Here is a 21,237-nt window from a genome sequence, read left to right on the forward strand (position 1 = left end):
TTTCAGTGCAAAGTTTACAGTTCTTTTTCATAAGATACTTGGAATCTATGGTTTCATAGCATGTTAAATAATTATGGCTTGATAGATGTACTGCGTTAAGATGCTGAGAACACTTACTTTGAAAAAAAAGATGAGACAATGGCCGTGAAATGCAGTTTAACATATGCCATATTCTGTATATATGCAAACAACATGCTGGATTACAAACTGAAGTCCTATTATGAATTGATAGACAAGGGTCAGTATTAGCTCTCTGGGGTAGTGGCTTCTGGTTGTCTCAGCTGCTGCTTTTTCAAGCTAACAAGCTTCATCTTCTCTCTAATGTGTTCTGCGGCAGAAGCCATGTCACTTGGGCTCCCAAAGTACTGCTCAGAACTACAAAAGACAAAAAAGCTATCAGTGACAAGTAAAAAAAATGCATGAGTATACACACGAATAACAATCTAGAAAACAAAACAACATAAGAAAAATAAATACCTTTGTATTGAAGTTTAAAGCTTTGTGGACAGCCAATCTTGATAGTATCATTATAAATAGCAAATTACTCTCTCTTACCCAGGAGATCCTTTCCACAGCTGGGCACTATTCTGTATGGTCAATAAGAGACTACCCAACGCTGTTTTTTAATTTCCATTTTCTGGCTGTCCCTAATCCAGTCTAGGGGTTCAAATATTGTGACAGTCAAGAAAATGAGCCTGAATGAATCCTGACTGAAGTTATACAATTGCTGTCTTATTGAAGGGCTCTGTATACAAAGTCAGCCAGTTGCTGACAGTCAAATTATGTCATCTCTCCCTCAAACTGAAAAGAACACATGGCTGTTAAAGCTGATTTTTTCCCATTCAAATATAGCAAAAGACATCTGAAATGTTAGGGAAACTACTAACCAAGCTGTCAGCAAAAACAGGATTTGAACACAATAAATCTTTCAGGAAAAGAGTAGATACCAAATCTAATTATGATGTAGAGAGGTTGAAGTTTGGAAACAAAGGTAGGACGAAGGACTTGGGATGGAGTCCAGTCTGGACAAAAGCAGGCAGTAAATTTCATATAGAAGTAGCTTAGTTTGACCAGAGATCTCTAGAAAGGGAGCAGATTGAACAGATGCAACTGAGACCACAAATACTGGCAGACATTTTGCCCAGTGAAGACTAGAAGGCATAAGCAAGACAGGAAACACTGACCTGGATTTTTAAAGAAGATATCAACCAAGTCTGAAGTGATAAAGAGGTTGATGGAGATTAAAGAAACATACTTGCAAACATTTAAGAAATTGTACCGATCTTGGCATTTTTAAAACTTTTTATATGAATGATGGAACCATCTGCAGGTTTTTGGTTTTTTTTTTTTTTTTTTGCTAAGTGCTTTAAAAATAGAAGGACTAGGTAGGGTTAGTAGGTTATCTCAGGATTTAGGACAGTTAAGATTCCACTTTTCAAAAGGGGGACAAAAAGAACACAGCTGAAATGCCAGAGGCTAAAAATAACACTCAGGACTCAGTCAGCTTAAAACATAGGGATGCGTGCACATAAAATTATACAAGCATTCCATTAGGACTGAAAACTTGAAGTCCAATGCTTTCTCTCATTGGAGATTTTCCAATAAAAGGCGAATCAAGCTCAAAAAAAAAAAAAAAAGATAAAAAATGGTAGTGTTTGTTTTTCCTTTAACAGTCTCTGCAAATTACACAAGTTTTAATAACAAATTCTATTTACGGGGTCATTACGGACATAAAATTCACTACACAGAAGTTATACTAAAAAATACTTGAAACATAATAGTTTTTGCTTTTTCTCAAAGCTGTAAAATCTTCCACTATTTTTAAATACCTTACTAGAAAGACATTAAAATCTCTACTAGCTCACCTCCTGATACATCTCCATGGGTAGTACTTCTCAGCAAAGAATATCATACTGCATAAGGTACAAGATCTTTTAGAAATGACAATTTCCATGACAGCTTCTTCTAACCATTTTTCAGATTAACTTCAGTTAACCAACCTGACATCTCAAAGTTTTTCTCTCCAAGATTTCAGACCTCATTCATTACTGAGTGGTCCCTGCATACCCAGAGACCAGTTCCAAGGCTACCTTAAACTTGGATAGGAAAAATTAATCACAAAGTTCTGTACCACAGTGGACAACTATACTTGTGCTGAATACAGAAAGTGGTTTCTTATAGCGGCTCAAATTCCATACTCAATTTAGTTTTATAGCCTGACAAGGCCACTGATTTTAAATTGGCATTAATAGTTCATGAGGGAAGTAGGATTTTAGTAGCTGAATAATCAAATGTAAATTTATGTTCAATGTATTGGCTTAAGATTATAAATGGCTAAAAGTTTGAATAAATCTGTCATAAAATGCCATAATACAAATGACTTTTTTTCCCTCCAAGAGGACACAGGATCTGGTCACTCATGCTACTTTAAATAATCCACTGGTGTAAATCAGCATATTATACAGCATATAAGTTACAGGGTGAGAAAAAGTTACTAATTTGAAAAATTGGGCACGTTGTCTTTGGAAAGGTTGAATTGGAAATACCCGTTTTCTGAGAAAAGATGGAAAAAAAATTACGACAATTAGTGCATTACCTTTGTAATTTCAGCAAAAAGCACTCAGGATTCCTCTGCATATTATACTATTATGAAACATTATAAAAAGGATATTCAAAAGGCATTACAATAACATTTTGCATACCCATCAGGATAAACCACAGGCACTGTTAATCTGTCCAACAGCGATTTCCCAACTGCTTCAATTTCATCAAATTGCTCCATTTCATTAAAAGCTTCAGGCTGCTCAGGACATTCTTGCAAAATCTGTTAAAAATGAAAAACAAACGTAAAATAAGGTAGACAAGCAATAGCATACATATATACATATTTCAAGTGCTAAAGTGCCATTAAATATCAGAGTGAATGTTCTTTCAGCATCTTCACTACCACAATTAAACTAATTCAAAATATTCATAGAATTCCAGAAAAATACACCAATTAAGCTAACACAGAATGAGAAGATAGCAATGATGAGAATAGTAGTACCCTGCACTAAGAATGAAAAAAATCTTGCTGGGCAATATTTCAACAATAAATTTAAAATGCATAAATATAATAACCTGCACCATTAAGCATGAAGTACAATCACATGAATTATAAAGGGTCTATTAAAAACAACTTCAAAACAAAAATTCATACCTGGCAAAAAGCTCCAGTGAAATTATAAAATTTAAATACAAGTATTTCTAGACTTTTGTATCCAACATTTGTACTTATTTTCTTCTACTTCTCCCTCTGACATTTTTTTAAAATTAACAGCATAATTTCCTCTTGGTCTCATTAACAGGCCACAACAGCACTAGTAGAATTGTGCTTTTGAGCAACAGAATATTTTTAGCTAAGCCTTTTTACTTTAAGTTGCCTAAAAATATAGCAATTTAGTACTGCAGTAATGAAAGAACACTTATAACATGGGCTAAGATAATCAACTCTAAGTTTATGATCCACTAAATTCTAATTTGATAACTACTAAAACCATTCCAGCCAACTGTGGGAGCATAGATAATATATTCCTACTTTCACAAATCACTGACAACTTCCAATATCCACTGATTCAAAATATTTTCTATAAATGCAAACAAGAAATGAATACAAGCCAGGAGTGCATGAATCACCTCTGCATCTCACACTTCCCTTCGATTAGAGATTATCTTTTTTTCCTGTACCATGTCCAAGATAGGCTTCTCTTTTGCTTATAAGAAACTACACTAACTACCTCAACAGCAGAGGTAGATACCTTTCAGAAAAACAATTCAGGGTATCGTTTCACAGAAAAAAAGGTTTTCCTGGCTGAAAGGCTATACCTCTCATGAACTAAAGAAATGGACATTCAGGCATTTGAAAATTCCCAATTTAGCAACTGCTCTTCATAACAATGTTGCTGATTTCTGATTCTTTGCAGCTTTTAGCAGCATCCAGCTGGACAAATCAGTGAGGATCTTTGTTATAGGAGTTTGAAAACCATAAGACGACAGCAGCGTGCTTTGAAGAAAACATGTTCAGAGCCCCTTAAGTACTGAATTCCAAGTGCAAAATACAAGGTGCACCAGCCAAGCATGCACAGAAGGTGATGCTCACAAATTTTGAGAGAATGCCACACAGAACATACACACAATGTATGAGGCAATACTCTCTGTAATGCCGTGAAGTTCTTAAGTGACATCATTATAGCTTTATATTATACTTTGCATAAAAAAAAACAAATGAAGTGTTTCTTGCCTTTCAGAATTTTAGTCTAAGACACAGAAAAAAATGTATATTATATTGTATATGTAATATACATGTATATTACATTTTGCTTGTTTAAATTATCACAAGGAAATTTTCTTCCAAAAAACACAACATTCACCTTTTCAGCGCTCAAATGAAATGCAACAGCTGTTTCCAGCCTCTGTACTCTTTCTTCAGAAGTTAAGGTAAACTGCTTCCACACTCTATTCAGTCTTGGAAGTGTGTCCCCTGAGGACCTCGAAGTGCATCGCAGGGACTGGCACAGCACAACTGTTGCCTGCAGTAACTGTCTCCCATAATCATAAGTACTCTAGAAGTTGGAGAGCGGGAGGAATGCATAAGATACACTCAGAATCTACGCATTTAACTTAAGAGCTAGTTATCTTAAAATGACAGCAGACAAGTTTGTGAAACCTCAACTTAAATTCACATAGTACTTTGAATTAATCTGCTCTACTAGAAAGTACTGCAGAAGCGTGAATTGCAAATAGCTGCCTGGATCTTGTACCGTATGCTTGGCATCTACTGCTAAGATAACCATCTCACTGACTTCATTATCACTGTGTTCCTAGTCACACAGCACCCAGGTACTTCATGGCACACCAAAACAACAGCAAGCTATCCTCTTCTCATACTTACATACTTTCACACATCATACTTAGTTTTAATTCATCATTCTATGGTCACTATTCATCAGAAGAGAGGTGTGCCAGTGTAACAATAGAATTTGAAAATACATTCTCTATTATTTGGTAATTGTGTATTAGATATTTCTAGAAATAGTATTTATTTGAAAAAGGTTCAACTTTACATATTCTGATCTTCCATGAAATTCAAAACATACCTGACATCTGTTCACAAACAAGTGTGCAAACATGCCCTACAGCTTCAGTGAATTTAGACTTGTACAGAAGGATTAATTACTTGGCTCCTACTGTCAACAATTGAAAGCTGTCAGTTCTGACTAACCATTATCTCTGAGGGCTAAACAGACTCTAATACCAAAAACTCCTTGTGCAAGATGACTAACATAGACCAATAATCAACTGTCTAGAAAACCAACAGAAAGACAGGCTCTGCTTCGTGAAGTACAGCACAAAAACTCAAACTGAGTGACTTAGTAATGCTTCATTATTTTGTTTGCAGTCCTTCAAAAGCTGCTATAAGGACTGTTTAAAAAACATACCTTTAAAAAGTCAGTGTGAACTTTGAGTTCTGTGCTTTGTATTGCCTACGCAAAACACAGTAACCTAAGAACTATAGTATTGGTTATGCTGACAGTTCACCAAATCTTCACTTCAAAATTTCATTAGGCTCATTGCTAACTCATTATTTATTCATGCAACCATTGAGGCAAACAATGAAGACAATGGCTGATCAATTATTGTACATATAGGTGCCAATTCTATTTAGATTTCCTGAAACTGTATAAAAACACTAATAATTCAGTTCACCTGTGCAACATCAACAAATTTTCTATGTTTCTCCAGTAAAACCTTTGTTTCTTGAGCATCATCTCCTAGTCGGATGTGTGTCTTCAGCAGAGCATCCAACAGTTCGCTTAACCATTCTACTGCCTTTAAAATAGAAGTAAATTAGAAGCATAAAAGCTAGGAAATTAAAAAGACATTCATCCAGAAGAGTCAATTACATACTTTTGATCTGGAAACAGTTAAGTATCAATTAAAATAGTATGTCATGCATGATATCCCCCAAAACACTGCTTACCATCATTGCTATATCCTTTATTATTTTCACTTTAAAAATTCACTAAATAAAACTACACTTGCATGTGACAGAAATACAGTACATTAACTCCCCTCCTCCCCCATACATTTAGCCAGCATATATTTAGGCCAGGATGATGAATTTCTGTAGTCTTTTCCATACCTGAGCAGCATCTTCTTCGCATTTAAATAACTGTACCATCTGAAGCATCTTCAGTCGTCGCACATCTACCATGTCTTCGCACCTTAAACAGCAGCACAGTTAGACTTGTCAATGCATGAAGAGCAGATAAAAATATACTGAGTATTACAATGTTTGCAGTGTGCAACTATTCATTAGAAGGTGATTAAAATATTCTATATCCTGTTTAGATTAACCAAAAAAATAGTAAGAAAAAAAAAGCAATAAATCAAAGTGAGCAGAACAAACTACAGACATTGTGATTTTAATGAGTCCAGGCATAGCTAACTACAGAAAGTAATACCCAGCAGTAGATACATAGCCTTCTAGCTGCATTTCAGGTTCCTTACCCTGTTGCAGTGGTTAGATTTGTAGGCCAGAGGTTCATAAGTGTAAAATAAACTGTTTCTGCTATCGAGGTACTTAGGAAAAGTTGAATTACACCTACTATCATTCTGATTTCTATTGTCAGTGGGTGGCAAAGTTTTCTTGTTAAATAAAATGGAAAAAAAAAAAAAAAACCACCAAAAATGCAGCACACATCTTTATATCTTTCTTTTTAGCTAGCTAACAATTGAAATGATTGAACCCTTATATGCAGAAAACAAAGTTTTACAAGACTAATTTTGATGTCCTTCGCTTTCTATAACTCATCAGGAACCATCTAAAAATTTAATTCATATAAAAAAAATCTATTAAAATTCTCTTGTTCTGAATGAATAGCATATTGCAGTTTTTTGTCCTGTTAGAATACAAAAGTAATATCAAAATCCATTTTAATAGCGAGCTAAACACTAAAGCATTTAGCTGAATGATCTTTCTGCTTCAATTTCAGAGCCTGTTAAGAAAACAGCAAGATTCAGACTCTCGCATCACACAGTAAATAGAATTACTAATGTCAACAACAGATTACACTGAGTGAATGCTAAAGATCATATGCATATATCTGTTCTTTTTCTAAACTGTTTGCAAACAAGCACTTTCAAAGAACAGTTATTAAAATATTGTGTTTTGTTAAGCACCCTGCAGTGCTGTGACACTTACATAAAGAAAATTCATTACCCTAATAATGCACAAAGTCTATGCATTTCAAAACAATAAATAAGGCAGCAAAATGCCAGTAGAAATGAACATTGCACTTGTTTCTCATTTGTTTAAATATGGGTACAACATTCTATTAATTTGAGGAAAGCAGGATCTTATGAAAAATATTAAGTGTTAAAGTGATATATTGTTATCATATATTTTTCAATGTGCAAGGATAATTTAGTAATTAAATTAATAGGAGTAATAAGAAATTTTCGTCCATTTACAACTTAAGACAATTTTGTTTTTGTTCTAAGTCACATTGATACCTTTGGAAATAAATATCAGAAGACAGAAATAAATCACATTTGTTTCCCAGACATGTATTTTCTATTTTTTCCCCACAAATGTCCTTTTAAATAGGAAGTAAACTTTAAACCCCTTCTCTGGTACATGCTTAAGTGAGAAACCTCTGGTGGTGTGATAAGAAGTATTACGTGGTTAGTTATGCTTTTCTTTTTATCCAGAATAAGCTATACAGATTAGTTTCTTAAGTCTAATAAAATTGAAATTAAAATTCCCATTTCTTCTCACCACCTAAAGCATAATACAATAGTAAGACTAATAAAGTGCACAGATTCTATTCACTCTTTATTTGAATTTCATTTAGTTTCACTTGAAAACGTTGAAATACTACATTAAAAAAAATAAACCTATTTCACTATCTGAATATAAAAGCAAATGAAAAGTTCCAGCAATCACCACAACAGCTTTGAAAAGCTATTGTTCAGAGACAGGCACAAGTTGCATCCGTAAAAACCTCTTGCACACTGTTCCTCCCCAAGTTAGTCCAAATTCTTCCTGTACTAGTTCAGCTTAAACTATCACGCAGCAAAGAGTTCCACAGCTTAACTTTATTTGTACACTGTGTGAAGTAGCATCAGCTTCAGTTATCAGTGTTTCTTACCCCAGTTCTAGACAACATCCTCCGCTTCTGTACTGAAAGAAGCAATGAAAAAACCTATCCCTAACTTGTCCCTGCCTCACTCTTACAGACCTTTATCTGTATTTTTGCATGCCTCTTCCAGACTGAAGACCCTCATTAAATCATTAATCATCTGGAAGTTGTTTCACACCTTTGTCTAAGCACTTAATTTACTTTTTTTGGCCTCTAACTTACTACACTATACTCATTCTACAAAGAGGCATCAGAATTGTATAATGCTTAGAGTACAAATACACCATAGATTTATACAGTGGTTGCAATTTGGCCAATTAGATACTACTACATCTTTATGAGAAAAGAATCAATGGAAGCTAAGCTTGAAGGATGAGAGTGGTGGCAGAATCCACCCTTAAGAGAATTTAATTCTGTCCAGTATTTTCTACTACTAAAATTTCATCCCTCACCACATCACATTCCAAAATTCACAGAAGACGACCAAATACATTTTGAAAGTTGAATTCTTGTGCCTCCACCATTTGCTGGTCCAGGGGAAGGGTACAAAGCAAGACCTAACAAAAGCTCAAATTTCTTCTCTTTAGGAGTGAAAATGACACATTCAAAAAGAGTTTGTGAAGAAAAAAAAAAAGAAAAAAGAGAAACAAGCTGAAACAATTTCCACATAACTTTAGAGCTATCCTCATTACCGCAGTATTAGCATACATTTCATCTCAAACTGCTAAGATCACTTGCATCTCTTCCATAACTCCATATAAATGGAATGTGTCAGACATTTATGAGTATAGAAAAGCACTCAAATACTGCCACCCAATACTGAAATGAATTTAGGAATGTGCAACAAGTTAGGCAGGGAAAGATTGTCTTGTTTAAGTGCATCACATATAATAAATTACAGTTGCGCTACATCCATTAACTGAAAGTAAAGCAAAATAGTCTCTTTGAAAAATATGTATTTTGAAGTGACTTGTCAGTACATGAAAATTGTAACAACTGTTTTACCTTTGTTTTCTAAGCTGCATATCTTCCATCACTCCTTGGATATGGTCCACATTTTCTTTGTTTTCAATGGTCACATCTTTTCCATAGGCCCAGGATGCCTGATTAGATATCTGATCAAGAAGACTTTGACCTTTTTCACGCAAGCCTTGCAAACCTAAATCTGAAGGAAAAGCAAAGAAATTTTAAAAGGTTAAAAATAAGATACACATACAGATATATCCATGACACTGTTCTAAACTTCTTAACTTTCTCACCGAAGAGGGAGATAAAATGCAATAGAATCTACAAGATGGAAGGCTGGAAGGAGAAAAGAACATTACTACCTTTGTATTTCTTTATCCTTCCCTACTTCTAAGTTAGAGAAAGCACTCATCTACATTAACAAAGAAGTAGTGCTTCATTACAGATGAAATGCAGAGTAGTGATATATAGTAAATATAAACGTAAAACATTTACAAGAAAGCACTTCCAGAATACTTCCCCAGACTAAACAAGTATCAGCAAGTCAAAGGTAGTTACGTGGAGCATGACTTAACTAGAAATCAAGAGATATTACCTTCCCTTTCCCTGCTGTCTTGTTTTAAAGAGAGTGTTCATTATTGTACATAAGTGAAATGCAGAAATATTCTGCTTACCAACACTCTTCAATTTCTCTTCCAGTAATTTTAAAGTCTGTTGAATTGATGCTCCATCTGCTGGTGCCACATCTACGCACAACATTCCTAGTAAGCCATCCAGTTGCTGAGATAACTAAAACGAAACCCAACATACTGCTGTTAAAAAAGAAGTTAGGGGCTTCAAGGTGCTCAAATCTGTAGTGTTCCTCCAAATGTTTGGGGATGTCATTTCAGAGGTTTCTCTCTGCATTTGCTTATAAAACTCCAAAAGAATATATCTTTAAGTGGGAGAGGGAGGAGGAAAGGAACCTAAGACTCCTTACACAACTACAAGAAAGGAATAAATGTCAATTTTAAAAAGAACCTATGAAGATCATATCAAATTCTTGAAATTAGAAAAAAAAGATGTGTCACAGGTAATATGTATTTCAAGAAAAACTAGACACTTTTTCATTATTTTCTTTTATTAACTCCTAACCATTCAATGATTGAAATAAAAGATACACTGCAACCTACTTCTCTCCCAAAGAGAATTTCATTTTCTCACTGTTTCAATCAGTAAATGAAGACAAACTCCATTTTCCAAGTATTTTCCATTTTATGTTTTATCCCCCTTCAAACTTTTCCAATGTATTAAACACTTATAACACACTAAAGGAGAGCCTGTGAGAAGTAAAACAGAACTTACATCCTGGGCAACACTGTGGAATTCAAGTGCTGCTTGTAATAGATTCTGCCTGAATTCTAGCTGACTGGCCTGTCGATAACACACATCACTCAGCTGTTGCTGCAATGCTTTTAATTCCACAAGGTCCTCCTCATCCCCCGCATTTAGAAGGGCTGCAATCTGCTGATTAAGCTCAACATAAACAGCAAACCACTCCTACAAATAGAAGATAATTAAGCATTAAAATAATATCAAACAATTTTCTCTTAAAAGGGCATGTATTTAGCTGCAGATTAATACATAATCAGATTTAAAAGGGAACTTAGTCCAGCTTACACTATAATTATCAATTCTCACACAGGAGGGAAAAATTTTCATAATTTCAAATCAACTTAAGAAGCAATTAGTACATATTGAAATAATGCATGTACGGTAACTTAAATAATAGTGCAGTAAAATGGAAAGATTACAAACAGTGAGTAGCACAGCTTGTAGATCACAGCACAAACTTTACTCAAATTACACCACTGAACCAACAGAAGAATCTCCCTATTTTTAAACAAGCTTGTAATACTTTTGTGCCTCTAGGGTTGTACTGAAAAGTTTTTGCCATTTGGTAAGCTATTTCAAAAGGTGTTAAGAATATCTAGGTGTCACTTTTAGTGACAATTGAAAGCCGCAGTAATTTTCGTAAACATTTAGAAAAAACTACTATTGCTGATAGAGGCAAAGTAATTTTTATCCTCTAATTCCTCAAGTCATCCGTTTACTGGAACTTGAAAGTGACCGTTATTTCTTAATTAAAGAAAAAATTACACTATTCAATTCAAAATTTGTAGATGTGATTTCAAGCACTTTGACTACTAAATGCATGCAACAAGGAGTTAACTGGTGTCATGGTGGTCTATTTGCAAAAGTAAGTACTTCAAATATTTAACAGTTGTGGGGGATTTAAACACTACATGATACGTCAAGATCACATTCTCTTTTTGCATGATTCAGATGCCTAAACATGTTTGCCCAACAGCTTTTATTTTAGCCTACAGAGAAGTGCTTTTCAAATGCCCTATGCACTTGAAATGATGCTGAATAGCACCATCTATTGGCCCAAACATTTCAGTGAATTAATATTCTTGCTAAGCTACAGTGAGAATGTTTGCTTCCCCCCCATTGTTTTTTTTTTTTTTTTTTTAATATTATGCCTTCAGTTTTTGCATCATTTATTCACAAAGCATGCAAAACAGAATATAAATATTCATGTCCTTAGTTTTTTTTTTCTTTTTTCTTGAAGTCTTCTCTATCATCTGCTCACAGGAAGAAACAGTATGAGAAAATGCGAAGAGGAAAAAAGCTATGAAAAAATTAAACTAGCAATCAACAAAAAAATTAAGAGCAAAATAAGTCTTCTCCCACACGAGTCATTTTGGATAACATAGTATGGGGAAAATCTACTGCCACACTCGTGCTACAAATATACAGGTCCATTTAACTCACGTTCACAATATTACTCGTTATTACCTTTAGACACTGAACGAACAAAGAAAGCTTACTGATTGTGACAAGCAAAATATGAAAAGTCAAACAAGAAAATCTAGGCTAATAGCTTATCATTAAAGAAAATGGATTTCTAAACTATCAGTCAAATTAAAAGACTGGTGAACCAGAAATACAATGTATTTATGATGTTTTTTTTTATAGGGGAATTTTAGATACAGATGCCTCTAACACATCAAAATTATGGAGAAGCTGCCAACATTCACTCAAAGATAACAGCTCGAGTATACCGCCCATAATAAAGCATGCCAAAAATATGAGGGGGGAAAAAGCACACTCCACCCAAAGCAAAATAAAATATACAAAATAAACACCCTGAAAATGGGAAAATATTTTTTGAAATAAACTGGAGTAAAAGAGGCAACTTCAGTAACAAATCAAGCATTGTTGGAAGTCTCTTCAAAGTACAGGGATTAAAATCAGCAACAGATGAGAGATGATGAAAGGAAAAGCAAATTAGCTGTCAATTCAATTTCTAGAAGAGGAAAAAAAAAAATAAAAAAAAATCAGGGAAACAGTGAAAAAGTGCACTCAGATGTTTAGAAATCAATTCTCTCCAAAGCTATTTTCAAAAATGATTTCAATTCGTAAGTGGGGATTACAGTGGGGATATACTTGTGGTATAAACCTGAAAATAACTCGTTCTGACTGTTGTTTCTACAAAATACTGTCAACATCAGATAACCAAGCAGTGTTTAGTATTGCCTGATGGTGATAAGGCCAGGCTGTAAACTTCAGGGGGAATTCGGACTTCAAAGACAACATTTAGCTACAGGTAATGCACAGTTCTGTGGTACCAACTCATTATAATTACAAAATACTTTTTATATTTCCTTAAAATATACCTTATATTCATATGTCTTGATCATTGAAAGCATTAATCCGGTTTCAGCTCCTGGCAAATGTAATGTAATGCCAAATACTAACTCATTCATGTAAAAAAATATAGGACTTCTCAGCCATTTCCTCTCCATTCACAGGCAGAGAGGGACAAGGAAATACACTCCTCCTAATTGCTATGACAACGTAAGAAAATCCCTTAACAACAAACTATAGATAACCCATATATTAAAAAAAAAATCAGTATTTTTCTATGCTGGAAAGCAAAATAAATATCATTTACATACAGTGAACATACCAAGTTCTTAAATTGCTTAGACAGTTAACCATAAAATCATTCACTATCCAGAATTCCTCAATACTCATAACCAAAATGCATAATACACAACTGCATGCAATTAGAACTGTTTTGCTACTTGAAAAGGACAGTGGAAGTCTCACACTGTGCTGACTCTCAATCTCTTCATGCTTCTGTTGCAATGCTTGTGAGGCTCTAATTGAATCTCCTATTCCCCACTGGGTTCTTAGCTGCTCTGATCCAGGTCCTTCAAGCCAATTAACTACCTGTAAAAAAGATAAATATGACAGAAATAGCAAATCAACTATGTGGAAAATGGTATAAAAGTATTTAGTTGCAAAAGTATTTAAAAATACATGTAATCTTTTTCAGCATCTGTGGAAGTCTTTCCATGAATCCATTCACAAGTTCAAAAACATTACATAGAAATTACTTCTCATTAACCTAAGCCTATCAGCTCCACAAAAGCACGGAGCAAAAGATGGCTGTTCCAGAAGTAACATCTCCTATTTCTGCTAGAATGGCATTTGATATGGAAGTGCATATGGAGCAAATGTATGTCATTCAATTCCTCCACATGGGAAAAAAGACACACTGACATTCAACATTTCATGAACATTTATAGAGACCAAATAATAGATATGAACATAGGGAAAGATGGATGTTTTCTTAGCAGTGACGCCATTAGAACAACTGTGAAACACTGCATCATCTCTGCTGGTTCAGATTTTTATGAGCACAGCGTGCAGGCTTTTTCATCAGCAGCAAAAAAAAAAAAACAAAAAAAAAAAAACCACAAACATAGTGGTGGCAACTGTGTTGAAGAAAGTGGTTTTGTAGCTGAGACTTTGTTCTATCAATCAGCATTATTGTGCTCTTTATATGCTTTATAGTTTCCATGGAAATAAGTATAAGGCATTACCCTTGGAGCAATTTTTAATTTTAATTTTAATTTTTTAATTTTATTTTTTAATTTAATTTGACTAGAGATTACTGTAAGGTCTGTCATTTTTTTTGTGAATTAAGATTTGAAAAATAGTAATTAACATTGATTAGCAATGTAAGAAGATATACAAAGAGTGAAATTGGAATGCAAAGCAAGAAAAAAAGATGGAAAATAAATCAGCAACATAAGGGAGCAACTTTTCTCTGTACACACCCATTCCAACTGTAAGCACGTTTATACTGCAACTTGTTTATTTCAGCAAAATAAATCCCACACCAGTTTGCCTCCAGCCCATCATTATCTTCGTTAATTTACCATGAGCTCAAGTCCTTTTCCCCCCACAAGTCAAAAGGAAACTACATCAGTTTACAGACTTAGTAGATTTTTCCATGTTTTTTATGCCATCTAAAGAGCTTTAAAACGTACTTTTCTATAAAACAGGCTAACCTAGTAAAATATTGAAATATATTCTTGCTGTGTGTACTGAGTCAGTTCACTTACTATGCAGCATTCACAGTATAGAGGGAACAAACAAAAGACTTTGTAATAAAACTAGTGGCAAAATGAGGCTGATGCTCCAGTAAACAAGTCTATTAAATGCATTAACAATGGCTGTTAGCCAAAATAAGCCATAAATTTCATTTCAATCAGCACATCTTCAACCAATACAGCTTTACCACAGGGGGGAAAAATTTCTCAACCAATTACATCCACTACCATACTAATGTTTGATACAGTACTATTCTCACCTTTTACACATTATTTCCAGCTCAAAAGAAGATGACATTTACTTTTTTCTTTTATAATCATTTGAATGACTACATGAGTGAAAATGATTACTCAGATTGCTAATTTTGCTGCTAGAAATAAAAACAAGATTGATTAGTTTTTCTTCCCTATTTGGAATGCTGTGAAGGGCAAGTACTTGATTCACACTCCCCATGCTTTAGAAATGTTAGCGTATAAAAGGTTAAGAGCAACATTCATTCTATTTTGTGCATATTCAAACAATGCAAAATGTTTAAAAACAGAACTAATTTCAAGTAGTAAACACAAGAGAAAAGTTTCCATTTCTTTGATTATCTCTGAAACCATGCTGAGACAATGTTGAAAGTGCCAATTACGTGCCTGTTTCCAAAGGACAAGAGCAATTCATTATGGCCTTTAACAATTGAATAAAAGATGTCTATTATTCTGGTCAGAGGAGACTCAAAATACAGTGTTTAACCACTTTCAACTTTGCTAAAACATTCAGCATTAGATAAAGGAATAAATGACAACATTCATTCAGTAGCAGGAATTTGAAAATTAAACTCTCAGACAAAACTGCTGTTAAATGCATCTCATATGTGAATGTTCTCTGCTATCATGTCAGGTATTCCACTCCTTAACGAGTTAAGAGCTCACTGTCGCAGCGAGCAACAAAGGGATGTGGTGAAGGTTTTTTGCTGTGGGGATGAAAGCAGGTGGAGCTGAGTAAATTCTAATCACCTCTATTGTATCAGAAGAGACTTTGGAAAGCCTGTACCAGTAGCCAAAGCATAAAGCATCCAGTCAAACCAGTGCACTGAAGCTTCAGGACTAAGAGGAAAATAGAGGCTGGGTCTTGAGCCCAAACCTGCTTCTCACAGCATTCAAGAACTTAATTCTTACCTGCATTACCTTCTGCTGAATTTCCTCTAATTGAGTTCTCTTGCTACGTTGCCTACAAACTTCCTGGTAGCGGGTATATTGCTCTCGGAGGGAGTCTAGGAGCTTCATGACCTGCGGCTGAGCAAGCAGCTCATCATCCATTGGAGACCACGACACTCCTCCGTCTGAGCCATTAAATCGACGCTGTTGTAGCTCAGAGAGCAACTCATGACCTTTGAGGGAACATATAATGATTTGGTTAATGCAGATGCAAAATAAGCACAAGGTGATGAGTCAGCAAATGTACTGCTGGATGGTCTGAAAGTACATTTCTGCAGCTAATAATCTTACATGCATTATGCACGTTTAATGATACCATTCCATTAACATTCAGAGCCTCAGGCACAGCTTGGGAGTTGTACCAGCTATAAAATAGGGCAGAAATCATGTGCCATATTTCAGGTATCTAAAAGATATAATATTGATAATAAGGAAACATTTGCAAAGCACAGCGCTGATTCTGGAACTACTGTAAGTGTTCTCGCTTACTGTAAAATACTGTGTAGCATTCAAAATATCTCTCATAATTCATACTCTTAGAATAAATGATTTAGAAGCGCTAACAAATTCAGCATGTAACTCCTGTCAGCTTATAAAATTTTCTAACAAGTGCAAAAGTTTCTATGAAGGGATGGAATTGAACCTGAAGTATTGTGCTCTTAGACACTGTATTATGGTACAGACTCCCTATAGAGCAATGACTTTAATGCATATGAAAATAGCATAATTTGTCTATTTAGTCCTCCACTTAAACTGTTCAAAGAAAGTGAGTTTTTGTTAAGCTGCAGTGAAGTTTAAGATGTAAACTCCACATTACTAGCCAACTCAGTCTATTTGGATATCCAAAGCTCAATGAACAAGTTAGCAAGTGTTTGTTCAGTGAAGACATCTTGATGTAGAAGTGAAAAAATGTGCCAATCCCACAACTGTGCAGGTCTTAAAATGGTAGTGTGCCAGTTCACCAAAATGAAGAAACAACAACAACAACAAAAAAAAAACAATAGCATAGTAATTGTAATCCCTCTAGGCAAACACAGAAAAACAGACTTTAAACTCAAGTATTATCATCTAGACAAAAATGCCAAAGGCTTAGGAATTTGAAGCAAGCATCTGTAAATTACTCTATCCTTATACTGTGAGATGTACACAGAATTCCTAAGAATTCAAACACATTTTACTAAGCTCTTGAGATAAATCTCATTGATTTCACCTCCTGAAGTACTACAAGGAACAGATAGTTGCAGGGAAAACAGTTTAAGATTTCTGTAAGTCATATTAGAATAACCTTACATTTTTATTATGTTTCTTCCACAAAACAAGGAATTAATATTTTCAGGATTTTTTTCAGCTAAACTTTTAGTAAACTGTAAGAATTACACAGGTAGCCTGCAAAAACAACAATAACTATAATTATATAATTATGGAAGTCAGAAGACTTGTATTAAAACCTCAGCACAATAACAAAATAGACAAAAACTGGTCTTCCTTTTTTGGTTTGTTGATATTTGCCCTTTAAGGACAGAAAACTTTAACAGAAAAAAAATGACTTTTTGATTCTCAAACTTCCAATATAGTGGATCAACAAAAAGTAGTCTCTTGGAAACTCCTATGGCTTAAATAATGTTATTATACCTTATAGCTCTAAGAATGTAATTATGTTACAATATTAAAAAATAGACAATGCTTCCAAGCTTTCTTTGCCATTTGCAAAAAAAAAAAAAAAAAAAAAAAAAAAAAAAAAAAAAAGGATGTATTGTTGCATTGCCCATTAGAGAAGTATACACAATTTGACTTTAAGGTCTGACAGTTTCTACAGGTGCTTTGTATTTAAAAAATTTAAAAGACCACAACAACAACCGTGTAATCTTTTAATACTTACAGAATTCTCCCACGTATCAGTAAGCTAAAGCATATGCAGAGCCAGCAGCTCTCTGTAGCAGACGTTACACAAATCACACTTCATGAATGTAGTAGGAGGCTATAAGGATTCTGAGCACTCCTCAGACTGACTCACCATCTTTATGCTGTGCTTTGCTTCCAACTCTATACAAATCTTTAAGCATATTTCTAGTCCAAATCAACAGTGTGATTCTGTGTTATTGGGGATAAGATAGTCACCTAAAAACATCTCAAAGAAACAAAACTGTTTAAAGCTCAAGGGAGAGTCCAAGAATGGAACAGTCAGAAGGACCATGCTTCACTTCCATAGGTAGGCAGCTCAGAATGAGACTGATGCAAATTATCTGACTCATATGAAAACACTTCATATCATTACCATTTTGTGGCTACTTGAGAGTAATTCATTCCATGAGGCCAACGTATCAGCATTATCTAGAAGCAATGTACTTTCAAATTAAAGCTACTAATTATTGTAACACTGTAAAGATGTTATCAACACTACTAAAAATGATTTTAAGCAGACAAAACGCATTGCTTTCTTTTTTATCCTAAGAAAGATTACACTAATTGATAAGCTTATTACATTACGGCATTGGTTAAGATAGCTATCACGCCCTCTGCTTTCAAGTGAGGAACAAAGTGATTAATGAACATTAACAACTGACTTTATTATTTTTCAAACTTACCTGTCTGCAGTACTGTCTCAGGATCAACTGATGGAAGGAAGTTCAAATCTATTGATCTTGAATAAAGAAATGAACAAATATCAATAATGAATTTGCATTACAGTAGCATTAAAAAGCTCCAACCAACACCAGAGCTACCACACTCTGTTAAGAGACTACGTTACTTTTTTCCATATCTCTTTTCTTCACACCCCAGAATATTCAGTATATACATGACGTGAGAAAAGCAGATCAAGTGGCAAACAGCAGTATCCATAGTTTACAGAACTGTGCAACAGTGGCAGAATTTTTTGTTGATGGAATGAAACTTGCCAGCAGGAATAACAGAACAAACTAAAAGCCGCATTGACTTGTGCAGTATTATGAGATTGCTAATCAAGCCTGAAGCTGAAATTTTGATCTCCTGTATCTCAGCCTAATACCTTAAATGCTAGGCTCTTTGTAAACCTAAAGAAAGAATAATTTTCTATGACTTTGATCAATGATGGAAAACATGAACTTGCTTTTAACACTGTTTAGATACATGTTACGACACACTGGTTCAAAAACAAAAAAAGTTCAGTTCTTTAGTTTCTTTTGGAGTCTATTTACATCAGACAATCAACCACTTATAGGAAAACAGTACCAGAATAAATCCCTCTTCCTTATTTTGATTGTAAATGTCAGTAAAACGGTCATTAAATTCTTGTTCTTTGTACACATTTATCAAAATGAGGTGCAGCCAAACACACAAGCATCCATCCACATACAAAATTTGTGATCTGTTTTTTTAATGTTGAAAATGTCCTTACATATTTCATGACATTTGAAGCATTATAATATTTTCAATATCATTGAGATTTCTAATGAAATTTAATATCAAAAAACCATGAGTTTCAAAAACCTAACTACATACCTGTCTTTTTCTTGTTGATTTCCTTTATCACTTCCGTTGTTAATTAGAGCAAGTTCATCTAGCAAGGATGTTGATTCTTTTGTGAATTTTTCAAATACCTAAACAAAATACATGTTTTAAATTCAGAAATATAAATAATGTAAGTAATAAAATATTGAGGGCATCAATATAAATTTATCCAGTGGCTCCAATAATACAATTTCAACCTTTATATTATTTCCCAATATTCAGAAGGTACAGCAAAAAGTGCATAGTTTTCTACACGCAACAATTAGGAGCACCAGAATCTTTTAGAGAGATAAGAAATATCACAATAAAATGAAGAACTGATTTCTGAAACACAATTTTTTTTTAGATTTCTACAGAACCTATAAGTTCTTATGGACATACTTACTTCACCATTTCATTTATGCCTCTATCTTTATTTAAATCTCAAGCATAATACTGAATCAGGGTGTTACAAAAGCATTGGATAGCTCAGCTGAATGGATAAAAATAATCAGCTTTGTGAAAATACCAAATCTTCATTGCTAGGAAGAAGCTACAATGTAATGAACAACTCTGAGGTAGAAGAAAGATATACTAGTGATTTAAAAAGAATACTCTTACCAGTTTCTTCTAGTGCAGGGGTACACAGGTAGCAAGGCCTGTGTAGTCAGATACTGCACATTGCTCAGAATACATCTTTGAAACAGATTTTTTTAACCCTGTATGATTACTGCAACTCTGTATCCACTGAGAAGACATCATTGATAGATCTTTCAGCATAGAGCCAAGTTTTAAGCTGTCCTAACTCTAAAGTATTTCTTCCTCGTTAGGGATTTCCCCATTAGTAGGCAAAAAAATTCCCTTCATAGCCACTCCATCATACATTCAAGTTCTACTAGAGCAACAGTCTATGGGAGTGCTCCACTACGGAATGCTCCACTAAGGAACCTGTTAGTTCGGTTATCATCAGGAAATGCATGCATGCATTTGGACTGCAATACTACACACAGGACAAATCCTATGCAAGGCTATTACATGAATAGAAATCCATGGATCAAGAATGACACATTTGAAAGAAACAGAAAACTAACCAGCCTCTTATTCAACCAATCCATGTGATCGTAGGTGAGAGTTCCTCCAAAATCTTCTGTTAATTGACATGGTTCTATGTATCGAGTCAACTTGTTAGCAGACACCAAAATAACCTGCAACAATAAGTATCAGATACAGGTGTAGGTAATGCTTATACCTCAGTTCCTGACAAATTGTGCTAAGTGCGTCCAGAGGTACTGAGCAGATCTTTTCAGTGACTCACAACAAGTGACCATCTTACTGCTAAATATCCCAACGAAGCATAGTTGCCACAATTAAGTGGGGCCTAATACAGGCATATAGTTTTGATACACAGTCTACATTTCACGCAAAATCCCTTAGAAGCATCAACAGTACCACCACCTATTCATAGTAGGAGAAAGAAAAACACTTGCTGGCTGTTTTCTTCATGGTATTGATGTTTCTTGATTAAGTTATACTTTATGTGACCTACTTTCAGTGAACACAGTGGTAGGATATCATGCTGCAAAGCACCACTCTCGCAGACCTTTGTACCACACAAGCTAAATACCTGCATTTACCATGCAAATGTGCTGCATACCTTTATAGTTTATGTAATTTTTATATTCAGTACATCCCTCTGAATTTATAAAAAAAAGAAGAAGAAAATTAATTCACTCAATCAGGACATTTCAGCATGGAAACAATGTAAATCAGTTAGCTAGTTCATAGCTAAGAACATCAATTCTAAAAAGATTTAAGAAAAAAAAAAAAACAGAAACAGCAAACTGCTTTAATAAAATGATGGACTGCACTGATACCACTTAACTCTGAGTATTTTACTGAATCCTTTGGAGAAAGACTGGGGGGACACGACAAAGGATAAGCTTAACAAACTTTTTCTGAGGAGGCAT

General features: G+C 34.4%; 1 protein-coding gene across 1 annotated transcript in view; it reads right to left on the reverse strand.

Annotated features, from left to right (window-relative positions):
- Positions 1 to 245: 245 nt before the first annotated feature.
- SESTD1 (SEC14 and spectrin domain containing 1) overlaps positions 246 to 21,237 on the reverse strand; it is a gene marked incomplete at both ends in the record, with an annotated part of 36,758 nt that continues 15,766 nt past the window's right edge. The window contains 13 exons of the mRNA XM_079538836.1: positions 246 to 375; positions 2,703 to 2,824; positions 4,410 to 4,601; positions 5,746 to 5,868; positions 6,182 to 6,263; positions 9,189 to 9,348; positions 9,824 to 9,938; positions 10,494 to 10,688; positions 13,308 to 13,430; positions 15,764 to 15,975; positions 18,388 to 18,443; positions 19,283 to 19,380; positions 20,362 to 20,475. Of these exons, the coding sequence (XP_079394962.1) occupies positions 246 to 375; positions 2,703 to 2,824; positions 4,410 to 4,601; positions 5,746 to 5,868; positions 6,182 to 6,263; positions 9,189 to 9,348; positions 9,824 to 9,938; positions 10,494 to 10,688; positions 13,308 to 13,430; positions 15,764 to 15,975; positions 18,388 to 18,443; positions 19,283 to 19,380; positions 20,362 to 20,475 (1,722 nt within the window). The remainder of the gene's footprint in view (positions 376 to 2,702; positions 2,825 to 4,409; positions 4,602 to 5,745; positions 5,869 to 6,181; positions 6,264 to 9,188; positions 9,349 to 9,823; positions 9,939 to 10,493; positions 10,689 to 13,307; positions 13,431 to 15,763; positions 15,976 to 18,387; positions 18,444 to 19,282; positions 19,381 to 20,361; positions 20,476 to 21,237) is intronic.

The sequence above is a fragment of the Tetrao urogallus genome (genome assembly GCF_951394365.1).
Source record: "Tetrao urogallus genome assembly, chromosome: 8".
NCBI classification, from domain to species: Eukaryota; Metazoa; Chordata; class Aves; order Galliformes; family Phasianidae; genus Tetrao; species Tetrao urogallus.